Here is a 23,391-nt window from a genome sequence, read left to right on the forward strand (position 1 = left end):
AAAGTTTAGTATTATAAGTAGGTATAGGACGAAGTGCTCGTGCACGTCGTTTTAGCGCTCTGGGATCAAACTTCTGGGAATACGTGGCGGAGCCGCCAAAGTATGTATCGTTCCGCAAGGCTGGATTACTCCGAGAGCAGGACGGATATGCCCGCGGCAAATATCTTCTCTGCACTTTCACACACACTCTCTCTCTTACAACAGCAATTAACAAGGCCTCGGAGAAATGATCATCACAGATTGATGCCAGTGCGGCTCTTCTTTAAGCTACCGCAGCTTAGTTACTTGACAGGAGCCATTGCGGACGGACCCGCCGCGTATGGTTGCCACCTCTCGTTCTTGTGCGAGTCGGCGTAGTAACGTATCCCGCGAATCCCCAGACACGGAAACGAGTCCGGCAACCCCGCCGCCCCCATTCCCACGCAGACGATCTACTTTACGGATACAATACAACAGTAACCGAAATCCCCGCATCTGGACTTCGTCTGATGATGGCAAGAAGAACCTCACCGCGGTCCATGACTTTATCGATTGCTTCACGCTGTGACACTGGATCGAGGACTTGCCCATCGCTATCATCATGGCGACCCAGACAATCACCGACTCGACCCCCCACTCAATCCCGAAATGGATTCAAGTCACCGAAACAAAGCATGAGCGTAAGTACTGACGATAATTAACCCCCTCGACCGAGGATATCTCGTCCTCTGTGTTTCTTGTACATAATGCTGACCAAGCCCACTACTTACCCGCAAAAGTGGCCTGGGCGGATCTAGTCACTCTTGATCTCAACAAGTTCGACCAAGAGGGCGGTAAACAAGCCCTTGCCGCTCAGCTTTTCGACGCCGTCAACAGAATAGGTAGGTCTGCTCATGTGTCCATGTGTCCATACGGGGGGATTACCTGAGTTACACTTAAAACATCTCCCCGCCTTCAACTGAGCACCGAGAGATGAGCATACACCCATGTCCGCTACTGATTCCGTCTACCACGCAAACAAGGATTCTTCTACATCACCAATTTCGGCCTGAGTCAAGACGAGGTCGATCGGCAATTCAGTCTGTGCAAACAGGTCTTCGAGCTCCCCACGGACGAGAAACTACAGTACCGCGCCGACCTCGAGAACGGCGGATACAACGGCTACAAGCCGCTGGGCACGCGCGAAGTCAGGCCCGGCATTCGCGACAACACGGAGATCTACAACATTCCGAAATTCACTCCCCACTATGCGCGCGCCCACCCGCCCGTCATCACGCAGCACAGGGCCGAGATCGAGCGGTTCGCGCGCCACATCCATTTCGAGATCGTGCGGAAACTACTCGTACTGTTTGCCATCGTTCTCGAATTGCCCGAGGACTTTTTCCTCGCGAACCACCGCTACGACGAGAATAGTGACTGCCATTTTCGGTACATGAAGTATCACCGCCGCACGCCGGAGCAGAATGCGGAACTGGACAATGTCTGGGTCAAAGGACATACGGACTTTGGTAGTTTGACACTGTTGTTCAGGTAAGCCGAAATCCGATTATGCTCCGCTCTTCATCCATGATCACGCTAGGACCCGTGGACTACGAGGACCGCGACTGGGACCGGTGGCACGGCTGCTGTTCTCGTAAAGAGTTGATCGAGACCGAAAACGAAATCAAGAGCGAGAACAACAGACTAACACTTCCTCAATGCTAGACAACCCGTGGCCGCGTTACAAATACGCACCCCCGAAGGCGAGTGGCGCTACGTCAAACCGTACCCCGAAAGCATCACCGTCAACGTCGCCGACGCGCTACAGTTCCTCACGAACGGGTTCTTGAAAAGCAGCATCCACCGCGTAGTCGCGCCGCCGCCGGATCAAGCCGACATCGACCGTCACGGGGTCCTGTACTTTGTCAGGCCGGAGGACGACACGAAGCTGGTCCCGATTGAGAGCCCGGTGCTTCGGCGGTTGGGGTACGACGAGGGTCCTCTCGACCAGGCTACCGTCGGTCTGACGGCGGGCGAATGGGTGAGGGCGCGTGTTGCGAAGAACGTGAGCCGGCAGGGTAAGGATGAGGAGACCATCATCAAGGGCGTCAAAGCCAAGTACTATGATTGAGAATTTCAGACTACCGAGGACTTGGCAGACTGGAACGTAGTAGAGAACGGATGAGTGACGTAGAAGACGAAGAAGAGCGTTTGAAACACAGAAGAAGTCGTGTAGAACGTAGAAAATCACTTATTGCGCATACCCTAATAAAAAAAAGTTGCGTACATCCCATCCAGTAAATCCATCAACGCCTGGAAAAATTATATCATCTCCTTATCCATACCATGGCAAAAGGTCAGCCAACGCACCCCAACGTGGAACATTCGATTGATGTCATCATGTCATATCCTGTCTTCATTTCATCCTGATTGGTTTCATGGCTCGGAACTCCTGGGCGACACGGTACTGCTGTTGCTGCTGCTATTGCTGCTATTGCTGGCTGGTGATTCCTTGGACCTGAAACTCACGTGGACGCCATGTTTTAGTTTCATGTGCCTCCTGACCGCATCGGGACGGATGGAATTGTAGTCGCACAAGCTACATTTTTTGAAGTCATGCTCGGTGACAAGTCCGTGTCTTCGCTTCTCGTGTTGTTTGCATCGTCGCTTCTCCGAAAATGCCATGCCACATCCTTCCTGCACGCATTTGAACGGAGTATCATGTTTGAGGCGATGCCGATTGAGGTCGCAGGGGCGCCGGAAAGATTCGGAGCAGTCAGTACAGTGGTACATTTGATTTGAGGTGCGGGATGCCGGCGAGCATGGAGTCGGAGAATGTGAAGACTGAGGGTTGAAATCGAACTCGGGAAAGAACCTCGAGACCAGATCATCGCCCATGCGAATATCGGCGTCGCTGGTGGGGTATAGGACAAAGTCGTCGTAGTTGACGTCGTCCAGGTAGTCCATGTTGTTTAGAATGTCGTAGTCAAGGTTGGGAGCGGTCATTGTGGCCGCGTTCGCAGTGTTGTGAGTGGTGAGTTGGGGCATTGGTTGCAGTATACTGTGCATTGTTGCGGCCGATTGCCAGAAGGCGATCACTCAGTCGTATGATGGATGTGGATGTACGTCGTTGGATGGTCTGGGTATGCAAGGCTCCGACAGAGGTCAACCGACGATGACGGGCCTAGAGCTTGTTGGATGTGAGAGCGTCTTCGACGCGTCTGAACAGTGGTGGTCAAGGTGTGGGAAAATCCAAATGCCAAAGTCTGCGGATGCGTGCTCGATGGCGAACCAGATGGTACGGTGTAGAAATGGACCGGAGTAACTTCATACCGATGGACATCTCTACACCACACCACATGAATCGCAATCGAACTGATACTTGCTCTCTTTGGAATTGCGGAGCCAGCTTCGTAGTATGCCGAAGCAGAATAGGCGAGGCAGTAGGTGACGAGCTAGGTCGAATAAACCCCTTTCGAAGGTTCTCTTTCAGCCACTCTCTTAAGGCCAAAAGTTCCGAGCGAGACATTGGATATAAGGGACTTGATCCATAGTCTAGATGATTGTCATAGGAATCCCACTTCGACGATTTCGGACCGCTCTCATGTAGGGTATTTCTTCTGCTTGGGGGTGGATAGTAGGCTCGCTCAAGCAGGCCAAAATTGGTTCCGCAAGACCACGCCCAACGTCGTCCTTCTTCGGAGGCATTGCTTCCAGTTCGAATAGATACCCGGACGAGAGGGACTCCCTTCTGTCCCAACTTGATCTCCCATGGGCACCTCGTACTTCGGCCTGTGGGCGTAGGGACTGGTACTCCAAACAATGCCTCAAGGATGCAGCTGTTATCAACCGAATGGCCACGAGACATGAGGACACAAAGCACCGTTGATGGATTTTGCTGCTGGTTGTCCTTGAAGTCAAAGGAGGGGGCCATTTGTTTGTCAGCAGCCTGAAGATCGATATCGACGAGAGATCTAGCGAGGAGAGAATGCCCACAGTCTGGAACCTCTGAGATCCAAACTGTGACCCAACGACACCATTGAGAGTTTGTCCAAACCCATTCCAGCTTGGGCCGGTCGGTATGAATGGGAAACCCGGCTTTGATCCCTTTGAGTTCATCCATGGCGTCCAAGAAAATGCCTAAACTCTGTCTCGTGGTACGGTTCATGGTGAGTGCCTTCGTAGCCTGGCCGAGTTGAACGCCACCAATGGAGGCCAGTACAGAATCAGGGGGGCCATAGAGGGGGCCCAAATATCCAAACTCCTTTAGCATCAACTGAGACGGCGCATCTCTGGCAAAACAGAGAACATTTTTCGGTGTGAGATCTGGAATAGTTAGCCAACGATCCAACACTGTATGGCTAAGTCTTCTCGCCTTGGTGAACAATGTTGTTTCGGAATCTTGTCTCTCCGGTTAGATGATCAATTGCTTCCGTCAGGATTCTCATCGTCCGCAACATATCCGTGGCGCGATATTTCTCCCTACCACAGATCTTGTCGAAGGTCGGAACACCAAAGGCTGGTCGGTTGACGACAGTAAATTGAGTCTTGGGGATGCCCGGAAAAATGAGAAGTTGAGACAATATGTAAGATAGCTCATTTGGTACATCAATCAGCAACTTGTTCAAGTTCGCAAACACAGTGGCAATGATTCCCGTAGTGCTTGTCCTGGCGACCAAATCAAGCAAGAGACGTGAGACAACGAGCGGGGAGGGCTCCGAGCGGATCAAGCCTGGTCCCATAGAGACTGCTGCTGTTGACGCAACTTCAACTTGCGTCAACACCAGCAAAGTGAGTAGACCTGACACGCCACGAACGCCGCCTCCGTCGCATGACAACAACTTGATCTCGTTCTCGTACATGATGGCACGAGAGTAACGGCTACACCGGTGAGTCCGGGTAGGTGAGTGGTGGCTACTTGGCAAGCCGTCGGAATCCGGGGACATTGAGGGCAGAGAGGTGTGCGACAAGGATGTCGAAGAAGAAATGGGATTGAACGATGTGAAAGAGGATGGAGGAGAAGAAGAAGCCAGGCATCAAAGACTGGATGGTGAAGCCTTTTGAATGATGAAGCGTGTGGCCTGTGGCCTACAACCCCTCAAGAGACTAATGCAAGATGGTGAACCCTGATTGGCCGAGAGTCGCTGCGCCACTGAGTCACTGCTGAACGATTTTGACTGACAGAAACTACGGGGATTATCTAACACTTGACATTCAAATGACGATGTCAGATCAGGGAGATTTTGGACAGGGGCAACGAGGCTGAGTCGACGGGGCTGTCCAGAGCACAATCCCTCCAGAATCCGAGAATGCTCATCGCACTGTAAACATTGTGTTTATCGACACATCAGATTCTCTCACAAATAAGGTGCTGCTAAGGATTCTGTTGACATTCTTGCAAGACCCAACGAAGGCAAGAGTGTCAATCTGTGCGGCGACCGATGCCCGGGTCCCAGCTTTTCCTCAGCAATGGCTGCAGACAAAGGATTCTTCATGCCAGACGCTGGCTTTGTCTCCAACCAACAGCTCTCGGCGAAGGGAGCAGTGAACTGTTTCGGCGGAGTCTTCTCTGATACTGCTTATATCTAGGTACAACCAGACCGCAACAGAATTCCTCAACACCCCAAGAGTTTACCAGATAATCGGAAACTACACAACCCCCGCTTCCCCGCGGCCACTGGGTTTTCTTGACGACAAGGGTATGTTTCCGCATTGGGAACGAAATGGTCTTGGTGAGGAACAAAACACTGCTCCCAAAGCAACTTGAGACAAAGAACTGGCCGAACAGAGCACTCAATAAGCACTTCCAATAAACCCAAGACACCAATTTCAAGTCCGGTCAGTCAACCCCCTCGAAGTCAACCCTACATCCAACCAAATATACACAAGGACTCTCAAGGCAGAACTTCGCTGCTAGCACCATCTACGATAACACGACCCCATGAAGCTCATGACTCGGGCCATCCTCTCCATCCTCTTCGCACTCGCGTTGGCTGTCGCCGCGATTCCCACTCCAGACGACGCCGTCGGTGCTGAAGTCAGTCCGTCCATTGACGCCTATGACGCAGCGTATGCTTCCTCAGCATATAGCGACGCAGACGGCGACACCGATAACGACACAGACACAGAGACAGCCTCAGACACAACAGCCGCAAGCGCGAGGATCAGTGCCAATGTCACCTCTTCCATTTCACCACCGACCACGTCAGCATCAGCACCGGCGTCCATGCCTCCGTATACGTCGTACGAGGGCATGTTCAAGAACAAAGTCATCATAGTCAACGACGCAACATTCCTACACGCTCTCGAGTACGCCGCGTCCCATCCTGCTGCGCTCGCTGCAGACGACAGTGCCGATGACAACCCCAACGAGAAGCGAGACAACGGCCTGCAGCCCAAAGAGGGCAAATTGCCTACGAACAAGAAACCCAAGATGGTCAAATGGTGCACTCCGCAGATGGACTACTGTACGTCCTGGTACGCGCCGTACAGCTACTACGGTGACAACGACAAAAGGGACGTCGAGCGCCGCGCTCACATCGACTGGCCTGACAATCTGCGCGTCTGGTGTAGCAAGCACGGGGGGATGTGCGTTCACATGAACGAGAGAGTGTACTGAACGAGTACCTACGTTGTACCTAGGTAGTAAGGTGGAATGGCATTCTGTACGAAGCTACTGGTCATTTACCATGTCGGCTGGAGAGACGATCGAACTGGATAAAGTCATGCGTGACCAACGCCTACCTTAAGTAGTGCTTAATCACGACCCCTATAAACTGTCGGAATAGTGAAAGCACTGGCATCTTCAGAGTTTATAATGGTTCGTCGTTGGTTTATGGGTTGTCCAACGGTGAGATGGCTCCCTGACTGGAGTATTTTCTTCAGCATGTCTCAGAACTATTTTGCCGACACGCCAAACATGCCGGATGTGAGAATCAAAGACTGACTGCATCTTTTGATCTTCTTCGGGCGATTACGCAGTTCCTTCTGGGTCCGCTGCGGAATTCGAAGTTCACAGGTGTCTCTAGCCCCTATGATCGGCCTCCCGACAACGCACGGCACTGTGTCAAACCCGCTAAGGGGCTTGGTACTCGACTCTAGAAAATGCTGCCCGTCAGACGTCCTTGCCTCTGCCTGGCATGTCTTCTCCGGTCATGTAGAGGTCTTCAAGACCTGGGCATTGTCAGAGGCATTGTATCCACGGAGCAACCACACTACTAGATCCGGAGCCAAACAGATAGAGAAGAAGAATTTGAGTAGAGAATCCGGAATTTCGTGTTTCCATGCGTGGCAGAACCCATCCATGCACAAAGATGACTGTTGCTCCAGACCGCTTTGCTAGATGAATTCAGACGAAAAGGCTCAGCGCCAACAGAACGCCCATTGCACCTTCGAAGGCTGCGACCTTTCTCCACGCGCCCTCACCACACATGAACCCAAAGACACCAACGGCCATTGCGCGGCCCACGACACTCAGCGCCGTGACGCTTCGATTCCTCTGGTAGACAGCCTGCAAGTAAAATGCGCCAATAGAGAAAGACGTTGTGCTGGGTAGATTTTTCAAAAGCGTCAGAATGCCATTCATTCAACACGGGTTGGGAAAAAGGCCGCGGGTTCGCGTTCCCTTTCAAAGGCAAAGGAGAGTCGGTAGGTCACCGTACCTGAATGCCCGAATCACCGAGACTGGAGTATTGTAGAATGGACCGTTGGGGTCGGATGCCGGGCGGTCTGGGAAGGCGAGGAGGTAGACGCCGTTGCCGAGCAGGAAGAGTCCCTGTGCGCCCATTACGATGCCGGCGGCGTTGATGGCCATGGTCAGCTGTTATTAGTAGTAGTAACTAGGGCGCTCTCCCCTCCCCCGGGTCGTGTGAGGTTTGATGAACAAAAGATGGGTCACGAAAGATTGTGTGTGTGTGTGTGTAGATTGGAAGAAGACAGAGAACTTGATTCCGTGGAAAGAAAAGTGTCAGGATCTCATAACAGTATTGATCGTGTTGATGCTAGGTAGATAACTGAGAGTCGAGAACTAGGAGCTGCCTTACCTGAGGTACAGTACCTGGAGGTCTTACCAAGGACTGCGTGAGTAAATGCCAGGGGTGCGAGCGCAATGCGGTGTCGAGGCTTGCGCCAGTCCTGATCAGGCTAACAAGGCTACGGCGCCAGGCGAAGGCGGGACAGAAAAGTCCCTCACGACTCGTCGACGGTGAGAGAAATACATCCGGACCCACCCGGTGTCTCGTATCCTATACCGCTTTGAGGAGACCGGGAAGTTCAGACGTAGATCGGACGAGATACTCATCCATTCTTCACACAACCTAGCAAACAAACTCTGGGTACGATACAGACCGCAGTAGTCCATAAAGAAGGACGGATCGTCCAGATTAGATATGCTCCGTGGCTGGAGTTGTGTACGAGACAGATGTGCTACGCCGCCCGAGTCATAAAACGTACATAGGGTGATGTGATGTCGGGAAATTGAGGAGGAGCAGAGGAAGACTACCTAAGGACCTAAGGTAACTAGTCGGCGGAATTCGAGAACGAAAGTCCAACTCCACTTCCTGGGTGGGGCCTTCAAGAGGGTGGCTGACGGGTCACGTAGAATACATACTGATAATCGGTGATGACAGCCTGTTGGATCAGCGGTCGCGCCAAATCCAAGAGTGTACACTCGACAGATGACTCCTTTCTAGCCCTTCAGTGCCTTTGCGCTACATGAAGAGAATCGGGTTGGAGATGGCAGTGTTTAGCTACATCACTCTTGAACCAACAATCAGTAATTTCTACAGCTGGCAACGCCGCTGACGAGAAATGCTGTGCAACGGGGCCGTCCCATCAAGCCGGGTAAAATCGATGTTTTGGTTGCCAATGGGGGTTTCCTCGCCCAGCCTGGCTCTCTACAATCTTCGGATTTCGATGAGTGGTACAAGGATGGGAGATCAATGTCAAAGGAAACTTCAATCTGCTTCGTGCGGTCCATCTTCATCATGCGGCACCAAACGCTTCATTATAAGCCAGACAGGTTTCACCCCGCTTGAGAAGAACGGTAGATTTCTGTTTATCGGTGTTATGCGTAGTTGTAGGAACAACCACTGACCCTCGCCCGCTTAGGTAGGTAAGAAAGAAGGGAGTTACTGTGGCAATGTACTCAAGGCCGATGCGCCTACCTAGAGTTGAGCGACGCCCACTCCTCAATTCAACATTGATCCACGGATAAGAATATCTATCTGTAGACCCCATGCTGTGCGCCGCTGCATACTCCATACCTACTACATAGGTAGATACATACTACCCACGCTGGTGGGGAGGTACTCCAAAAAGATTGTCGAGCGAATCTTTCCGGGTCGATTGGAACCAATATGAGATTCTGTAAAACTGTGGGAGAGACACAAAGTTTCTTCCGTTGGTCAGACAAAAGCCGGCCCAGAGCGTCCCCACTCGCTTGTCCATGCCGTATTTCAGATACTCCTTCATTTTACCAAGCAAGACGTTCCTTTTCTGGCTGATGCCCTACATAAACTCGATTTCGTCATCGGGGGATGTTGCTTTGCCCTTCCCCTTGTCTGTGCTCGATTCGACAGCTGCACCCTCCATGATAGGTACAATTCTGCCGCTGTCTCTGTTGCTGTTGCTCAACTTCATCGGCGTCCGTTGAGCTTCGGCCTGTATGTTTTTCAGGTACGTGAGTTCCTTGTCGCTTAGTTCGACTTTTCCGTCCTTGTTGAGTTGGAACTTGATGTTCATTTTATCAATGACTTCTTGAGTTGTTGCGTCAGGAGTGGCCACTTCTCGTGCTTCCAAGCTCGAGACCAAGGCCTGGTTCTCGGGGTTATTTTCCAGGAGGAATTTGAGGCACATCACCGCGTGCTCTTTGATGTACGGGTTACATGCTAGCGCTCTGAGTTAGTTCTACTGCCCACGTCAAGACAGGCTCAGCACATACCATCGTATTGAGTGCAGCTCAGAATTGTCTCAACGCCTCCATATTCTCTGATCTGGTTCTGCACTGTTGGTGATTTCCACACCAAACTTGATAGGACGAGAACAATGAGCTTCTTCAGATTGCGCCATTCAAAGTCAGCAGGCTCCTCGGCAACCTGTGGAGGTGGCGGAGAATTCGATGTTGGTGGCACGGCATCTTTGTCTGGACTGGCCTGTTCTTGCGTCTTTTGCGTTACGGGATCCACGTCATACGGTCTCTCAACGGCAACGGGAGCTGACGTTTTCGAATTCGACTCGGTGCCATTGTGTTTGGTACCGTTGGCTGTGGCAGTGGTACTTGGCGGCGGCATCGTTTTAGTCAAGGGGACCTTGGCAATGCTATTGTCAAGTTCCTTGATCAGAGTGACAAGATCGTAGACGATTTCCCACTTGACAAGAAGGTTTTTCCAGTCATTGTTCTCTGTGAGGACAGCGAAAAACTCCAGGAACTGATAAACACCCTCATAGACCCTCTCCATATCCCAAAGATTGAGCGGGAAGTCTTCGGCAAGTGCGCGTCCCGCACGAATCTGCCCCTGGAGATAGATCAGAGCACAGGTCTCCGGGATGATGTTGCCCCGGAATACGATGAAGATATACCGGACAGTCAGGATGTCCACTCTGTTGAGTGGAGCAGGAACACGTGATTTTGGTTGCGACTGCTCGTTTGAGTTTTGGACAACAGCCGCTGGACTGTACTTCGCACGGAAGATGTGGGTAAGGATCTTGATGACCACGGCTTGGGCTGGTGAGATAATATCTTTCGGCTGCCCAAAGTCTGAGTAGGCATGAGACATAAGTCCGTTCTTCAGGATTGATTCCATAATCTGAACCATCATTTTGAAGTAAAACTCATCATCGGGAAGATCCCAGGCGGCGATGAAGATCAACAACTCTCGCAACACGTTCCGCCCCGCTTCCTGTGCCAGTAGAATATGGCAGCGAACTGCTTGCATGTTCTTGGTGCCGTTGCGCTCATGAGCCTTCGAGCCAAAGTTGTCCACGATACCGGCTTGAATGATCATGGGGAGTGCTTCAATCTCTGTCGGCCCCAGCACCAGAGGTACGTCAGTGAGTAGACCCCTCTCTTGATCTCCTGAGCCATGATAATCGTCGTCTTCTTCGTCTTCGTCTTCCATACTATCGTCAACGCTATCGACCAAATCGTCATCGTAGTCTTCAGGGTTGCCATCTTCATCATAAGAAACATCACCATTCTCATCGACAAGCGGACCTGCTTCGTGCAATCGAGCCATGAGTTCGTCTTTGGCCTCTTTGAGAGTGGCAGCCGCAGACTGCGCCGTTCTGGGCATGGACAAGTCTTCATCTGTCAGAGTCTGACCTGCGTCGACAAATCCACCTTGGGAATTCAGCTCTGGTAGATTACTCGCTTGAGCAGGTTGAGTGTGGCCATTAGCGGACTCGCCGTTTTCAACAGTTGTTCCTCCGTTTTGTCCAATTTGAGCTTTTGTAGTGTCCATAGACGTGATATGACGGCGCAGTTGGGCCCCGACTTTGAGCACGGCTTCTGGAGTAGTCGCTAACTGGTCGAGAGTCACACCCGATAGTCTGGCCATATCACTTCTGATCTTCTCCATGACTTTTGTCATCTGTGCCCGCTTTTCCTCGTCTATGTTTATGCCTGTTTCAGCACTGCCCATAACGTCGAACAGGGCATGTATATCATTAAGGTTGTAACCGAGTTTCTCGCTTGCTTCTTTGGGATCCATTCGTTCGAGCTGTTCGGCGGTAGATCGAATTATCTCGTCCTGAAAAGTCGTACGCCGACCGCTTGAGCTGCCCTCGATCTCTTGGCCATGAGGTAAATTCCTATCACTATCATGTGCTTGCGCCTGGCCAAAGAGATCCAGCCACAGGACCAACTTGCGTTGTTCATTGTGCATGATGAAGTTGTGTAGGAATTGCAGGCATGTGATGAGTAGTCTCTTGTAAAGGTTGACGACCTTTTGCCATCTCTCTTCATTTCGCTGGTTTTGTTCTCCATCATAACCTCGAGCCGTCACACGGACGCAAACATCGATCAGTTTCAGGATCTGTTGGTCGAAACCCTTGTCAGCAGCAAGGTTTTGGGCTTTCTTGGTCGTCGCTAGTAGATTCCGTGCTATTGTACAGAGATCATTTAGGCGTTCGATATCCTTGACGAGAGAGAGGTAATGCGACGCGATCAATTCTGAACTGCTGCCGTTGAAACTTGTCGCCGGCGGATTCTTCCAGGAGAAAGACTGTTGCTCCAGCGCAGGTATGGCGACGGTGAGAACTTTAGTTAGACCATCCCATACCCGGGGGTTGAAGCCCAACGACGACCGGACATCGCTTTCTTGGTGAGACTTGTAGAGTATTTGTTTTCCCGCAATTAGCAAGTGTTCGAGTCGCTTTTCGTCAATCAAACCTCTACTTTCGAAATGGGTTTGGGTGCCAACCAGAACGAGCTGTAGAAGAAGACTTGCAGCACTCATACTGATATTGTCTGAGATACATAGTCAAGCACCGGTAGCTGTGTACAAGTAAGACTCTGTGAGGACCGGAATATGCAACTTCATCTTGATGTCGGAGGGAAAACGCAGGCAGAGGGACCCTCGCCAGAACTTCCACATTTGATTCTGCATTACGGGCTTTCATGGTTCACCGTGGAATGCCTTCTTAAGTACGGCAGCTCAAACATATCTGAGACGCAGATATCTACTCGTTTGTTTCTGCTGGATTAGAATCCTGTGCACTTCTCACCACAAAATCCTATCAATGATAATGTAACGATGCCGCTATGGCACTTGCTGACACCGCGCTCGAGCTTACAACAGATAATGCCGTGTTCTTCTCAGGTGCCCGTTCGTTCTACAGAGTATACGGTCCGAATAACAGGAGAAGAGCACAAATGCACAATCCTATTCTACAACAGCATAATGCCCCAGGACGAGTCAAGTGGAAGGTCCGAATAGTGTCAACTTATTGTACATCAGATACCTCCCTCGCTCACTTGAGGGTATACTACAAACAGTAACGAATCAATACCGGTAAGAAACCAGCTTTGCCGATAGCCGAATCAGTTTTGGGGACTGTTGCCATATGCGGGGGATCAATCACGAACATTGGTGCTACAAGATCTAGGAAAGTCTATGGGTTCTGTGTCAACGATGTGACCCTCTATACCTGACAAGGGAACCTTTGGAATCCCTTGAGATCGTCGACTCTGACTTATAAGACCTTCAGACGACATTGATCACCATGGCTGGTAACGTGGACAATGCCTGCGCCAAACCAGCGCTCACTGGGGACCCTGTCCACCACAACGGTGCCAGCGCATATCATAATGGCAAGTTGAAGTCGCAGTCTAACGACGTTCCATTGCGACGAGCCAATGCTTGGACTCCGAGAAAGAAGCTTAGGATCGTCACCGTTGGGGCTGGCTTCTCGGGACTTCTGTTCGCCCATAAACTGCAGCACCAGTATCCCGAGATGCAAGACCTGATATCTCACACTATATACGAGGCCAGAGACGAGATAGGAGGAACTTGGTACGTGAATACTTACCCTGGTGTTCAGTGCGATGTGCCATCACATATCTATGTAATGCTTCACCTCCAACATGTTCTTTCTACGAAATGTTAATGTCTGGCAGGCGTTTCCCTTCGATCCCAACCCTAACTGGAGCCATTTCTATTCCACAGGTAAGGAAATCCACGAGTACATTCTCAACACTACCAAGAAATGGAACCTGGACCGAGATGTCAAGCTCAACCACAGAATTCTCGAAGCACTCTGGCAGGAGGACATTGGTCGGTGGAAATGCACCATACAGCATGGCGATCATGAATGGGTTGAATACACCGACATCTTAGTATCTGGACAGGGTGTTCTAAAGTAAGTTTGTCTGGGGAATCGCTCCTTGAAATCGCCTAAAATGAGATTATTCCTCAGTAAGTGGCGGTGGCCCGATATCAAAGGCCTGCACAGTTTCAAAGGCCACAAATGCCATTCCGCCAATTGGAACCACAGCTATGACTACTCGAACAAAACGATCGGGGTCATCGGAAACGGCTCGAGTGGCATTCAAATTGTTCCTTCACTTGCAAAGCTGCCGGGAACGAATGTCATCAGTTTCCAGCGAAACCCAACCTACATCTATTACCGTATGGCACCCAGCAAACTGCTCAACCGTGACGATATCACCGGAAACCCCGAGTATACCGAGGACGACAAGCGGAGGTTCCGCGAAGATCCCGCACACCTTCATCAATACCGGAAGACACTAGTCCACAAGATCAACAATGCCTTCAAGATGGTAAGACCAGTGCCTATGTATTTGCTTTTTACTTCTCAACGCCACGATCTAACGGTCTTACAAAAGTTCGGCAAAGATACGCCGGCCAACAAACAAGTGAGCGACGACGCACGCAAACAAATGGCCGAGAAGCTCAACCACGACCCGGAACTGTGTGCGAAGCTGATTCCGTCCTGGGAACTGGGCTGTCGCCGCATCACTCCCGGCGAAGGCTACCTGGAGGCATTTCTGAAGCCGAATGTCCATCTCGTCCAACAGGGCGTGGTTCGCGTCACCGAAGATAGCATCATTGCCGCAGATGGCTCGCGCCATAAAGTGGACGTGATCGCGTGCGCCACTGGCTTCGACGTCTCGTTCACCCCGCAATGGCGGATGATAGGCCGAAACGGCGTGGATCTCGCCAGAGAATGGGCCGTCGATCCTGAATCGTACCTGTCCATCTGCGCCAGGGACATGCCGAACTACTTCATGTTCACGGGTCCGAACGCGGTCATCGCGCACGGTTCGCTGATGGAGAGCCTCAATTGGACGGGCGACTATCTGGTCAAGTGGCTCAAGAAGATGTGCACCGAGGACATCAAATCAGTCGTGCCCAAGTCGGAGGTCGTGGACGAGCTGATCACGTACGGCGACAAGATCCACAAGACACTCGTCTGGTCCGGCGGGTGCAAGAGCTGGTACAAGAGGAACACCGTCGACGGCCGAGTCACGGCCGCGTTCGCGGGGAGCGCAATCCTGTACAAGAAGCTGATCAGCGAGCTGCGACCGGAAGATTTCGAGGTCGAGTACAACAGTCCGAACCGGTGGGCCTTTCTCGGCAACGGGTTCACGGAATACGAAATGGATCCAGACAGCGATTTGTCGTGGTACATCGAACGTTGAACGGGAAGGTCCACAAGGGTGCCGCCCAAAGAACAGACAGTGACCGGGGGGGGTCAGCGATCGTGAAAAACGTGTCCTGTCAAGTTTGGTTGGTTGTGCTGAATCTAGTGTAGAACTCGACCGTGTCGCCCTGTAGCTCACAACCAAGTATGCCAAACTGACAATGCGTAGGACGTGCATATGACAGGCAGAGCTTAGGTACTAGGGGTCTCTCGAAGTCAGGATTCACTCAACAGTGGCACGTAACGAGTGCGAGGAGTAAAGTCTACCAGCACTGTGGTCCCGGGTAGCAAAGATACGAGTAGACAGTACTCTACTCTCGTGCAGAAACGGGTACGAGTACAGGCGAGTGCGTCGAGTATTAATTATTACACAAGACACTGAAGTACGTACTATAGTCTACGACTTCAAAGTAGGCTAGAGAGGGTCAGGCAGCCTGCAGGATACATGCATCCGAAATGTACCTTTTGATATACCCCACTCATAATGAGGCATTAGTAATAAATACTTACTGCCTTCATGATCCGAGTGCACGCTTCCGCTGTCACGACGACGAAATGTCCATCAATGCTAATACGTACGAGCAAAGACAATCCATATTCCAGGGACCGTAATCTCCGCCCCCCCCCCCCCCCCCCCCCCCCCCCCCCCCCCCCCCCCCCCCCCCCCCCCCCCCCTCCCCCCCGAAACTTCGGTCGTCGCCGCCATACATTTTTATCACTCAACTTACATGACGGACACGTCGAGCAATGATGACGAGCACTGTGTAAACAAATGAACAGGTACTCGTGAGAGATTTACCCCTGTCAAACACTACGGCTCTGGCGCCACCAGATGCAAGAAGTCCACGCCGTAAGTATTCTATATGAATGGCGGTTGGAGTTATAGCAGAGGCACGGGGAAAATCATAACATTCGTCACTTCATTCTATCGCTATTGACACTGGCACAACAGCAATGTGTCTTATGTAGCCAAAAACGTCTCCAGGTCAGCCCAGTCCAGAATGTGTCCATCCACCAACCTCCCAAACGGATCATGCCAGAACGAGTGCTGTTGCATCTGCTGCTGTCCTTGTAGTCCCGAGAACAACGCATGTTCCGACTGCATCCCCGGTGCATCGCTGCGAAACGGTTCCAGAGAAAGTGACGCATCCGATGAATTATGGGCATAATGATAGCTAAGCTGCATGTGATGAAATGACGAACCACCACCGGCACCACCACCACCACCAGCAGCCGCTGTGTGACCAGCTGGATGGCTTGCATAATGCATATGCGACATTTGCCGATGCTGTCCAAAGTCAAACAATTGACCATTTCCAGACGTGTTCATATGTGAGTGGTGCTGGGTATAGCCCAATTGTTGATGACTCGCATGCAAACCACCTGGGCCAGCTGGGATGAGATTGCCATGGTTATGAGCGCCTCCGGCATGTGTTGATTCGCCCGGTGATGGCCAGAATGATCCCATGTGTGTACTTCTTTCTTCTATAATCCCAGAAAGTCGAGCTCTCTCGTCGCCATCCCGGAGAACACCTCCAGACTGTTTTTGATCGAGAGGAGCACCTGCGTGCCTAGCTGTTATACCATGTTGCTGACCTTGCAAGTCTTCCTCTGCTGAGATATGCCCGAGGGCAACATCAGCATTGTGCTCCAAACCTCCGGGCTGATCTTCTTGGATTATAGAGCTAGCGAATTTGTCCATGACACCGGCCATCCGTTTCATCGTCGGACACTTTGGCAATTTCCTGATCGTCGACCTGAGAATGCTTATCAAGACCTTGCTCTCATGACTGGGCGAGCTTTGCTCTCGTGCTCGCACATCCGAGCACGAATCCTGCTTTTGGGGTCTCAATAACCCGAGAATGAGGACAAGGCCAGCTGAGTAAGCGTAGAACACATCAAGAGCAGAAACACCGTTAAGGAGCCGAAACCTGTCCAGAAGGACAATCAGTGCAGCCAATTGAGCAGCATGATATTGACAGGTCTCGCTTATAGACGAGGGATGCTCTGACATGTGGACGCTCCCATCGTGAGTTACCTCATGAACGGCCTGCTGGCTTGCTCCGTGACTCGGATCACGGGAGCTCGTAGAAGATACCTCCCACAGAAGTGTAGGCCGAGTGACCAAAAGTGCGATGTAATGGTACTGAATATGAAGCTTCACTAAAGCTCGCAATTGTTCCGGTGTTTGGCGCGACAATAATGTACCAAAACTGTGTAAAGACATATCGCCCGTAGTGTCGTGACTGGCGGGTTTTGGTAGTGCGAGTCCGTCAAGGCTTCCAATACTAGGAACACGTAAATGGAACGGAAGGTCCTTTTTCCATGACTCTAGCATGTCGAGGACTTCCTCATCTGGTGCATGTGCCGAGTCCCACGAGATGCTAGTTTCGTCATCCGCACTCAGTTTTTCCTTTAGTTTTGCAATCGCCGCCCTCGTCTGACCTAGTACTTTCTGTAATTTCAATCTAGCGGTAGTGAAATCAGAACTGGTACCAGCGCCGTCATCCAGGAAGCCATCACGTGGTGCTTTGATCTCAACATCGAATTCGTTCAGACCACTGGGTCTTCCGAGACTTGATGACAGGAACTGTTCGAAGCCATACAGCGTACAGAAGACACGTTTACGCAGTTCTCTCTCAATCGGTCGGAAGGAGGTATCCAGATCTTGACGGTGTAGGCCCAGCGCAAAAGAGATCCTAGTGGCAGTCCCCAGAAGATTCCACGCGCCATTTCGGTGATTGTTGTTGTGCAGAAATAAAGAATGCAAAAGCAGAGCCTGCACGTTTGTCATCGTGCATCTGCTGACGAGCTGTGGCAGCAATGATCGAGCTTCAGTCAGGCAAGTCCGACGCATCGCAACCACATCGTATCCAACATTGCTGCTTGATTGGACTGCGGATCCAAGGAGCAGGATCATGTACAGGCTTGCAAGCCAGCCAAAGTCGGGTCCGTACGTAGTCAATGTTGTCTCATGTGCTTTACGTGCATGTGGCAGCACTTTCGACCTCCTTTGAACCACAAACGCTTCCAGTTCGTCCTCAAACGTGGCCCGATGAAAGAGAGGGAAATCACTATGAATCTTGGTGAAATAGACATGGCACAAGTCGTTGATGGTGTCTTGTGGGGGAAGAATCTTCAAATAATGCGATGGATCAGGACGTACAGGTCCGGAGAACTCTTTCGATAAGTCCGACAGGATCGATTGGGGTGACGGTCCATTGGTGACTCCAGCTTCATCCTGCTCATTACTTTCGTGGTGAATGTCATTGGCTTCAAGGGCTTTTGCTGTGTCATCGTTTGTGAAGGGAGACCTTGAATCAGCAGTTGTCTCCCCTGACTTCTTCTCACGGGATGAGATAAGTTGCCGAAGATCGGCAAAGAAAGACAATGTTCCCGAAGGTCCTATAAAGTGCGCGTGCCCTGAATCGTCTCTAATGAGGCCACTCGACTGCCTTCGTGAGACTGCTCTGCCTGGGTTTTGATTAGAGCCAGGAGACCTTGCTTCAATAGATGAACCCTCGAGACGTTGGTTCAGGTTCTGGGGGCCAAGCTGTGGAGTCTTAGAGTTTGCACCATGGACCTCGGGACGGGCGGTTTGACTGTCTATTTCTTTCAGCAGTTCATCATTCGGTAAAGGCTCAGACTGGGTCAAGTCCGGCATGTCATAGCCCAATCGCTTTCCCAGTTGCATAAGGCTGGCCACGCTGTCGGTGTCATCGTTAGGGAAAGCCCCGTTGACGAGTGCCTGAAGGCAACGGTACCTGGAGAGTGGGCAGTCAGCGCCATCTATTCCTGCTCATAGTAGTTAAGATGTTCACAAGCCGCTTACCGATCGCTCAGATCATCCCAGCTTCCATAGAACCTTGTTTTTCTCGGCAAGTCAAAGGAGCAATTCACCTTGTTCGCTAGACACACCGTGCAAGTGCCTTCTACACTGTCCGATGGAATGCATTTGCAACGACGCTAAGAAACCCACCATGGAGGTCGAACGTTAGCTTACTACCCACGTGCTCAGGGAGGGTGACACGTGGCACACAGTCGACGACCGACGGGAAGAAAAATCTCTGACACTTGTGCAGCTGCGATAGCACTGACCTTTCGACACAGGTCACAGCTCTGGTTAGACCGCTTGCGTTGATCTGCTGGTACGCGACGGCGTTTCTTTGGTCTCTCAGAATCAAGAGACCCCACGGATGTATTTCTCATCCCTTCTTTTCTGCTGGAGCTAAAGGTGTGATCGTCCAGCTCGGTGTTGAGAATAATGGGACATAGAGACACGAAGGGAAAGGAGGAAGGCTGAATCCGTGGATACGTGCAAGCGTTAGAGAAATTGAAAGCGGAAAGGTGGAACACGGATATCACGTCCGGGAGGCGATACCGACTTTCGGACTTTCAACGGAATCCAGAACACACCTTTTTATGAGGAAGCATGGATCCGAAATATCTTGCCACCAGAAGAATTAATTTTTTTTCTCCTCCTACACAATGATGCCTGCGTGGCCACGGTTGTTCCGACTGTGTCGATCAGCGCATACAGCTCACTCGAGGTTGATCTTTCTGAGATTCACCTGCACCGTCCTCAACACCGTCGAAGAGGCCCAGTACTCACAAAACACATATAGTACCTTCGACACGACATGATAACGGCACCATCATCATAAAAGCATACTCTCGCCGACGGCTGGGTCGTCTCATACTCGCTAACATCTCATGGTCATGCTCAGCCAAGGCCCCTGGTTCTCTCAATACAGTGGTCAGGCGCCGAAGATAGATGAGAGCAGATGAAGGACCTTCAAACTCAATTCCAAAGTCAAAGGAGTGTTTTGATGCCGCCGAGAGATTTGTCGATGTGGAATAAGACGGCCATCAGGAATGCCGGTCAAGTTTCTTGAGTCCATGGGTCCGAGCTTTCTGAGATATTGTCGTAAAGTACCTCGTTGCTGCGCAGTGCATGCACCCAATCAATTAGCAAGGCTTCTCGGTCGAGGACGACAATGAATCCGGGCCTTTGTCTTAGAGCTCGACACTGTCACTTATACCCGTTCGGACACCTACCGGAAAGGGAATGAACAATAAGAGGAAACCAGAGGATTCGAGCAGCCTTTCATACGTATATATATGACGATAGAATAAGCAATAAGCACAAACAACGCACAGTGGGAAAACTTTCCTACATCCCTGCGTGACGCGTGTCTGGAGAGTCGCGGGCCGGATAGAGAAGGCCGGATGGGAGCCGGTATACTCGTCCTGCTGGCTGGTACTGGACATTCCGCAAATCTGAAAGAGAAGTAAAATAACCAAGCATCTTCTCTCTTAACTTCTCATTCGGAAGGTTGACTTGCCTCTAACTCTGTCGTTACGCTCACTTTACTCCAGGATCTTCTGTCCCTGGTCTCCGCGATCTCTAACGTAAGGGAACCTTTGGGTAGCTTCACAACCGGAGGAGCCCATGCCATCAGCGACGGATAAATAAAAGTCCGAAATATCACGTGTGGATGAGGACTAGAGAATCGCTCCCGATGTCGGTCATTCAGTTTTTGCTCCTTCTTCAATCACCAAATACTAGGTACCTAGTCCAACTGATGATTACAGATACTATCTCCCTATGGAATGATGGCTACCTCAATGCTTCTCGATGCTACTTTTCAAAGACACCAACAGCATGCTTCCAAAGACCCAAAAGTCTAATACTGTCTTGGTACCCTGTGTGTGTTAGGCCAGGAACGCCTGCATGATGTGTCCTCAGCTTGCTCTGCGCCCTGGTACGGTCCTCGGACGTGACTGCAACACATAGCTGATCGTTCCAACATGTGTACCATTTCTCGTCGCGGTGTCGAGCGACGCCCCGCGATGACAATGACACCGTCCAGCTCTTGATGCTGCTCTATGTGAATCTATTCTCAAATGTCCATCAAGATGACGCGTAGATTTTCATGTAAGGGGGTCAACGGTCGCTCACTCAAGAGGTAATCAGCTTCAGATAATCGGCCACGATCAGAGTGATCATCCTGTTTACCATCAGTATCGTCCGCGAGAACAAATACAAGTACTTACGCATGGGGTGCGATTCTGACATAATAGGTTGGAAATCCTCGATAGAATCTCAGCCAGCCCTCATCGCGGACAACCTTCTTGGCGCAGTCAAACAGTCCGTTGTACGGCAACTTTCCATCGGGACCTCTCTGCTGTTTCTGCAGACGCGTCTTGATGAAATCAAACGGGAGACTGAAGAACGAGGCAAAGAAACCAGCGATGGCCGATGCGCTCAGTGTTCTGGTGCCTTCTGACCAGTTTGGCGCATGATGTTTGAGCTGAGCTTTGGACTCGGCGAAGAAGGTGAGTTGACCGAAGTTGAGAGCCATGGCACGGATTACGGTGGGATACGCTCCCGCCCACCAGGCACCAATCCCTTCGGTTTTGGCAATTCGAAGCAGCGCATCAAAGACAGAACGGTAGTTGGCTCGCTGTTCCTTAGGCTTTAAGCCATCGGATTGCATGCGAATGAGTGCCAAATCCGCCGGGTTACCCACCATGGCCGCCAAACCACCGGCGGTCAACCCTGCCGCACCACGTTCGAGGAAGCCAATCTTTGTGCCATTTTTCTCTGCTCTTGCCTGCATCATGTTCTGAAAGGTATCAAAGAAGCCCAGTCTGGCCGTGGTATACACCGCTTGTCTTAGGAGACCGGCCGAGAGACCTGTGTACAGGTCCAGCGCTTTTCCCTGTGCAATGATGTCCTTGGCTACACCGAATGCCGTGGGCTTTGGTCCGGTTCTTATTCCTTCTCCTGCCAGCTGCAGTCGCACCTTGACCATGTCTATGGGCTGAATGCAGGCTGTCGCGAACATGCCCGAAAGGCCTCCGTTGACGAAAGGCAGGGCTGCGCGCACGACGGGGGTGTGCAGGAAGTCATTCTTGGCCTGGACTGGGTTATGGACGGCTTCTGAGGCTACTTCCTCGACTTTGGCGGCCGCAGATCGGGCGCCATCCTTGACGCGGTTGGCAGTGCTAGACATGCTGAGGGTTGGAATGGGAAAAGGCTGGTGGTATCGAGGCTGCGGGTCTCCAAGTCAGTATCTGAATATATGACGCTCGGTGTTAGGTTCTGGTTCCCTCAAAGACAGGAAATACTTCTACGGCATCCGGCTCACCTGAAGAGCGCGAGTGTCACGCTGCGAGGTAGTCTCAGGTACTGGGCGGTTTGTCCTCGAGGATGTGTCCGGGGTGCGGCCGGGGATACGTGCGGGGCGAGCGGTGACGCGGAGAGCAGTTTGTCTACTGCTATTTGGCTTCGACGCTGCTAGCGAAGCCCTTTCGGTGACTTTTGTGAGACGGTCGGTCGCCGAAGGCTCGGAGGATACAGATAGATGGGTGGAAGGATGCAACAACAGCAGTCAGACAATACACACGATCAATGGAGCTCGGGCGAAAGAGGGTTGTCCGCACGGAAAGGAACCTCCGCAATGGAGAGGAGAAGGAGGAGAGGAGGAGGAGGAGAAGTTGTCACGGTCAGGTCAGAGCAAGAGCGTGCGTGCGTGGTGTGTGATGTAGGTGTGACCACGGCCTGCCTTGCACGGGCTGGTCCTTGTTTATAGCTGAAGATGGCCATTGGGCATGGCCATCTCGAGCGGTTTTTTGAAGGCCCGAGGATTGGACGAGACAATTATCTAGTGGCCGCGGCTTTTTGGGCTAGTCATGGATGGAACGAGGATGATTGTCGTGACACACGGCGACTTCGCATGGGATGCTTTGGGTGAGATGCAAGATGCGGGGAAGACGCCGAGTGCAGCTGGCAATGCTGTACTGTACGTACGAGTAGTACGGAGTACGAGTGCCTAGGTAATTCAGGCGGTACAATACCTGTAGTTGGCTACTAGATCTGGTTATTAGGTCCAGTTGTTAGGGTATTAGAGAGTTCTTGGTAGGGGTTGTACGAGCACGCCAGAGTACTACAGTAACTGCCTACTACTGGGTGGTTAGACCACGAACCAGGTACCTCGAGTCTCTACTGCAACTCTGCCTAGATCCTAGGTACCTGGTACTTAGCGCCCTACTAGAGAGATACTTCCCGTCACTGCCCGCCACTACGAACCGCGGCATCAGTGTCTGTATGGCGATTTCACGGCCTCCGGGATGCTCTCCGCCAACAAATTCTACAACATCAGCCTTGCAGTGCCTAGGTATAGAACAAGCAGATACCTTGCCTGTCAACGGCTTTCTTTCTGGCCTCGTTCCAGCCTCAGTGATTCCTGAATTGTCACATGCGCT

General features: G+C 51.5%; 9 protein-coding genes across 9 annotated transcripts; 3 read left to right on the forward strand and 6 right to left on the reverse strand.

The window, feature by feature from the left end:
* Window positions 1-580: 580 nt before the first annotated feature.
* On the forward strand, window positions 581-2,089 carry PV08_07298 (uncharacterized protein; the record flags this gene model as incomplete). The annotated part of the gene is made up of 4 exons (XM_016381628.1): window positions 581-659; window positions 759-860; window positions 1,002-1,509; window positions 1,684-2,089. 4 exons carry the CDS (start codon window positions 581-583, stop codon window positions 2,087-2,089), a joined length of 1,095 nt encoding a protein of 364 aa, XP_016234730.1.
* A 305-nt stretch (window positions 2,090-2,394) lies between these two features.
* Window positions 2,395-3,027, reverse strand: PV08_07299 (uncharacterized protein; the record flags this gene model as incomplete). Its single annotated transcript, XM_016381629.1, has 1 exon — window positions 2,395-3,027. One exon carries the CDS (start codon window positions 3,025-3,027, stop codon window positions 2,395-2,397), a length of 633 nt encoding a protein of 210 aa, XP_016234731.1.
* A 1,292-nt stretch (window positions 3,028-4,319) lies between these two features.
* PV08_07300 (uncharacterized protein) lies at window positions 4,320-4,820 on the reverse strand (the record flags this gene model as incomplete). The annotated part of the gene is made up of 1 exon (XM_016381630.1): window positions 4,320-4,820. One exon carries the CDS (start codon window positions 4,818-4,820, stop codon window positions 4,320-4,322), a length of 501 nt encoding a protein of 166 aa, XP_016234732.1.
* Window positions 4,821-5,899: 1,079 nt separating this feature from the next.
* Window positions 5,900-6,577, forward strand: PV08_07301 (uncharacterized protein; the record flags this gene model as incomplete). The annotated part of the gene is made up of 1 exon (XM_016381631.1): window positions 5,900-6,577. One exon carries the CDS (start codon window positions 5,900-5,902, stop codon window positions 6,575-6,577), a length of 678 nt encoding a protein of 225 aa, XP_016234733.1.
* A 729-nt stretch (window positions 6,578-7,306) lies between these two features.
* Window positions 7,307-7,771, reverse strand: PV08_07302 (uncharacterized protein; the record flags this gene model as incomplete). Its single annotated transcript, XM_016381632.1, has 2 exons — window positions 7,307-7,505; window positions 7,620-7,771. 2 exons carry the CDS (start codon window positions 7,769-7,771, stop codon window positions 7,307-7,309), a joined length of 351 nt encoding a protein of 116 aa, XP_016234734.1.
* A 1,694-nt stretch (window positions 7,772-9,465) lies between these two features.
* PV08_07303 (uncharacterized protein) lies at window positions 9,466-12,413 on the reverse strand (the record flags this gene model as incomplete). Its single annotated transcript, XM_016381633.1, has 2 exons — window positions 9,466-9,845; window positions 9,899-12,413. The coding sequence occupies 2 exons, from the start codon at window positions 12,411-12,413 to the stop codon at window positions 9,466-9,468; spliced, it is 2,895 nt and encodes a 964-aa protein (XP_016234735.1).
* Window positions 12,414-13,179: 766 nt separating this feature from the next.
* PV08_07304 (uncharacterized protein) lies at window positions 13,180-15,118 on the forward strand (the record flags this gene model as incomplete). The annotated part of the gene is made up of 4 exons (XM_016381634.1): window positions 13,180-13,521; window positions 13,574-13,815; window positions 13,873-14,236; window positions 14,303-15,118. The coding sequence occupies 4 exons, from the start codon at window positions 13,180-13,182 to the stop codon at window positions 15,116-15,118; spliced, it is 1,764 nt and encodes a 587-aa protein (XP_016234736.1).
* A 963-nt stretch (window positions 15,119-16,081) lies between these two features.
* Window positions 16,082-18,784, reverse strand: PV08_07305 (uncharacterized protein; the record flags this gene model as incomplete). Its single annotated transcript, XM_016381635.1, has 1 exon — window positions 16,082-18,784. One exon carries the CDS (start codon window positions 18,782-18,784, stop codon window positions 16,082-16,084), a length of 2,703 nt encoding a protein of 900 aa, XP_016234737.1.
* Window positions 18,785-21,082: 2,298 nt separating this feature from the next.
* PV08_07306 (uncharacterized protein) lies at window positions 21,083-22,139 on the reverse strand (the record flags this gene model as incomplete). The annotated part of the gene is made up of 2 exons (XM_016381636.1): window positions 21,083-21,131; window positions 21,178-22,139. 2 exons carry the CDS (start codon window positions 22,137-22,139, stop codon window positions 21,083-21,085), a joined length of 1,011 nt encoding a protein of 336 aa, XP_016234738.1.
* Window positions 22,140-23,391: the final 1,252 nt, after the last annotated feature.

Source organism: Exophiala spinifera, assembly GCF_000836115.1.
Source record: "Exophiala spinifera strain CBS 89968 unplaced genomic scaffold supercont1.5, whole genome shotgun sequence".
NCBI lineage: Eukaryota > Fungi > Ascomycota > Eurotiomycetes > Chaetothyriales > Herpotrichiellaceae > Exophiala > Exophiala spinifera.